Source organism: Dipodomys ordii, unplaced genomic scaffold, assembly GCF_000151885.1.
Source record: "Dipodomys ordii isolate 6190 unplaced genomic scaffold, Dord_2.0 Scaffold12, whole genome shotgun sequence".
NCBI classification, from domain to species: Eukaryota; Metazoa; Chordata; class Mammalia; order Rodentia; family Heteromyidae; genus Dipodomys; species Dipodomys ordii.
The window spans coordinates 599,588-602,079 of NW_012267228.1; the positions used below are offsets into that span (position 1 = coordinate 599,588).

Below are 2,492 nucleotides of genomic sequence, written 5' to 3' on the forward strand. Positions count from 1 at the left end.
GCTGACCACACTGCCACACTGCCCCTGCTAACCACACTGCCACACTGCCCACGCTGCCACACTGCCCACACTGCCCACGCTGCCCACACTGGGCTTCCTGCCCTGGAGGACGAGCAGCTGGCTCTGAGTGTCCTCCCCCTGGGTGGTGGGTTGGGTAGGAGTGGGGGTTGGGTAGGAGTGGGGGTTGGGTAGGAGCAGGGTGTTGGGTAGGAGTGGGGGGGTTGGGTAGGAGTGGGGGGTGTTGGGTAGGAGCGGGGGAGTCCCAGGCAGGAGTGGGAGGACCAGGGTGTGACCCCCTGCTGACAGCTGGGTGCCACTCAGTCCTTCCCCATGCCTCAGTCTCCCTGTTGGCACATGAGGCGGGGTCCCAGGGAAGAGCGCTTCTGTCTCTTTCACTGGAAAGTTCCAGCCTTCTAAGGAGAGGTGAAGCTGTCAGCTATTTCACCAAGCACTTTCTGAGCTGCTTTTACGTGCCTGGCAGGGTGCTGGGTGCCAGGGGTGCGGGCGGGGTCCCGTCTCTGCCCTGTGCAGGGGTGCGGGTGGGGTCCCGTCTCTGCCCTGTGCAGGGGTGCGGGCCGGGGTCCGGTGTCTGAGCTGTGCAGGGGTGTGGGCAGGGGTCCTGTGTCTGAGCTGTGCAGGGGTGCGGGTGGGGTCCCGTCTCTGCCCTGTGCAGGGGTGCGGGCAGGGTCCCGTCTCTGAGCTGTGCAGGGGTGTAGGCGGGGGTCCCATTTCTGCCCTGTGCAGGGGTGCGGGCAGGGGTCCGGTGTCTGAGCTGTGCAGGGGTGTGGGCGGGGGTCCCGTCTCTGCCCTGTGCAGGGGTGCGGGCAGGGGTCCTGTCTCTGAGCTGTGCAGGGGTGCGGGCGGGGGTCCCGTCTCTGCCCTGTGCAGGGGCACAGGGCATTCACAGCAGGGTGGCAGTGGCTGCAGGGGTGTGGGGTCTGTGGAGGCTGCAGCTGCACTGCGGCCGTATGATGAGAAGCTTCTGGAAGGCCGTGGAGGGATGTGGTGGTGGGGGTGTATGCCGGGGCCTGTGGGCGCTGCCTGATGAGCTGAGCCCGCGACCCAGCAGTGGGCGCTGGCCCCACATCCGTCTGCTCCCTCCAGGGTGGGACGGCGAGTGGCGTGCGTCCCTGGCCCGGCTCCGCCGTGGCCCAGGCCTGCTTGTGCCCCCATTTCCCTCGCACCTTGCCATTCTGCGGGCCGGCTGGGCACTGCCTGTCTCCCTGTGGATGTCGGGGACCCCACCCCCTCCCACACGACACGCGGAGTCCTCTGCGACACGGGGACCGCGCGGGCTGCATGCTGGGAGCGGGCAGGGCTGCTGCATGTCCACTCGCCGCCGACCCCCCCCCCTTGTGTGTGCAGACGTGGACGAGTGTGCAGTGGGCACGCACAACTGCCAGGCCGGCTTCTCGTGCCAGAACACCGAGGGCTCCTTCTACTGCCAGGCCCGCCAGCGCTGCATGGATGGTTTCCTGCTGGACCCCGAGGGCAACTGTGTGGGTGAGCGGCGCTCCCGGGGCGGCGGGGGCGCCGAGGGCTGGGACCGGCGCCTGCGGGGCCCACGTGTGGCTGCAGCAAGAGTCCTTCCCAGAGGCCTCACCGGGAGAGCGGCTCCACGTGCCCTCCACGGAGTTCCTCCATGTGTGGCTAGACCTGGGAATGTATGAACGTTAGAAAGCAAGGGGCGTGGACGGGTGTGGATGGCCACGTGACACCAAACACAAATGTCACAGCACACAAATGCCCATAAAGCCTCTGCAACCTTCGTTTTCAGAGTTAGAGGAGCCTTCTGGAACAGTCCACGCTGGGCTCCGGGATCAGAGTTAGAGGAGCCTTTGGGAACAGTCCACGCTGGGCTCCGGGATCAGAGTTAGAGGAGCCTTCGGGAACAGTCCATGCTGGGCTCCTGGGCTGAGGCTGCAGGTGTAACCTCACCGTTCCTGGAGCATCCGAGGCCCAGCCCTGGCCTCCCCTTCCTTGCCTCCTCCACAAAGCCCGGGCTCAGCCCTGCAGCCAGGCCCGCGTTTCCAGAGCAGCCAGTCCTCGCAGGGCACTGGTGGCCCCTGGGCTGTGTGTGTGTGTGTGTGTGTGTGTGTGTGTGTGTGGGTGGGCAGTGGTACAGAGGAGGAGGTGGGGAACGGCGCTGCAGGGCCAGATGCAGGGCCAGACACCGGGGTGGACAGGACAAGGGGCATGCGAGGCCCCGCGCGGTTTGCAGGCCCGTCCCTGCACGATGGGGTCCAGGCGTGGAGGACTCTGATTGAAGGCAGAGCCCTCCCCCCCCCCATCCTCTCTGTATCCCGCTCACTGACTCCCCTAGGAGTCAGCCCCTAAGGACTGAGGCCCTCGGGACCCTGCAGGGCTGAGGGTCCCCATCGTTTTCCTGGGACCTCTCCTCCTGTCCAGGCCTAGGCCAGGTGGGGCAGCGGCTTCGTGATTTGGAACAGATTCCTGGTGACTTGCTTGTGGACAGTGTCTCCTGAGCACGA

General features: G+C 66.5%; 1 protein-coding gene across 1 annotated transcript in view; it reads left to right on the forward strand.

The window, feature by feature from the left end:
* The window catches only part of Fbln2 (fibulin 2), a 47,639-nt gene that overhangs the window by 35,183 nt on the left and 9,964 nt on the right, over nt 1–2,492 (forward strand). Inside the window, exon 12 of the mRNA XM_013010324.1 lies at nt 1,366–1,566. Within this exon, the coding sequence (XP_012865778.1) occupies nt 1,366–1,566 (201 nt within the window). The remainder of the gene's footprint in view (nt 1–1,365; nt 1,567–2,492) is intronic.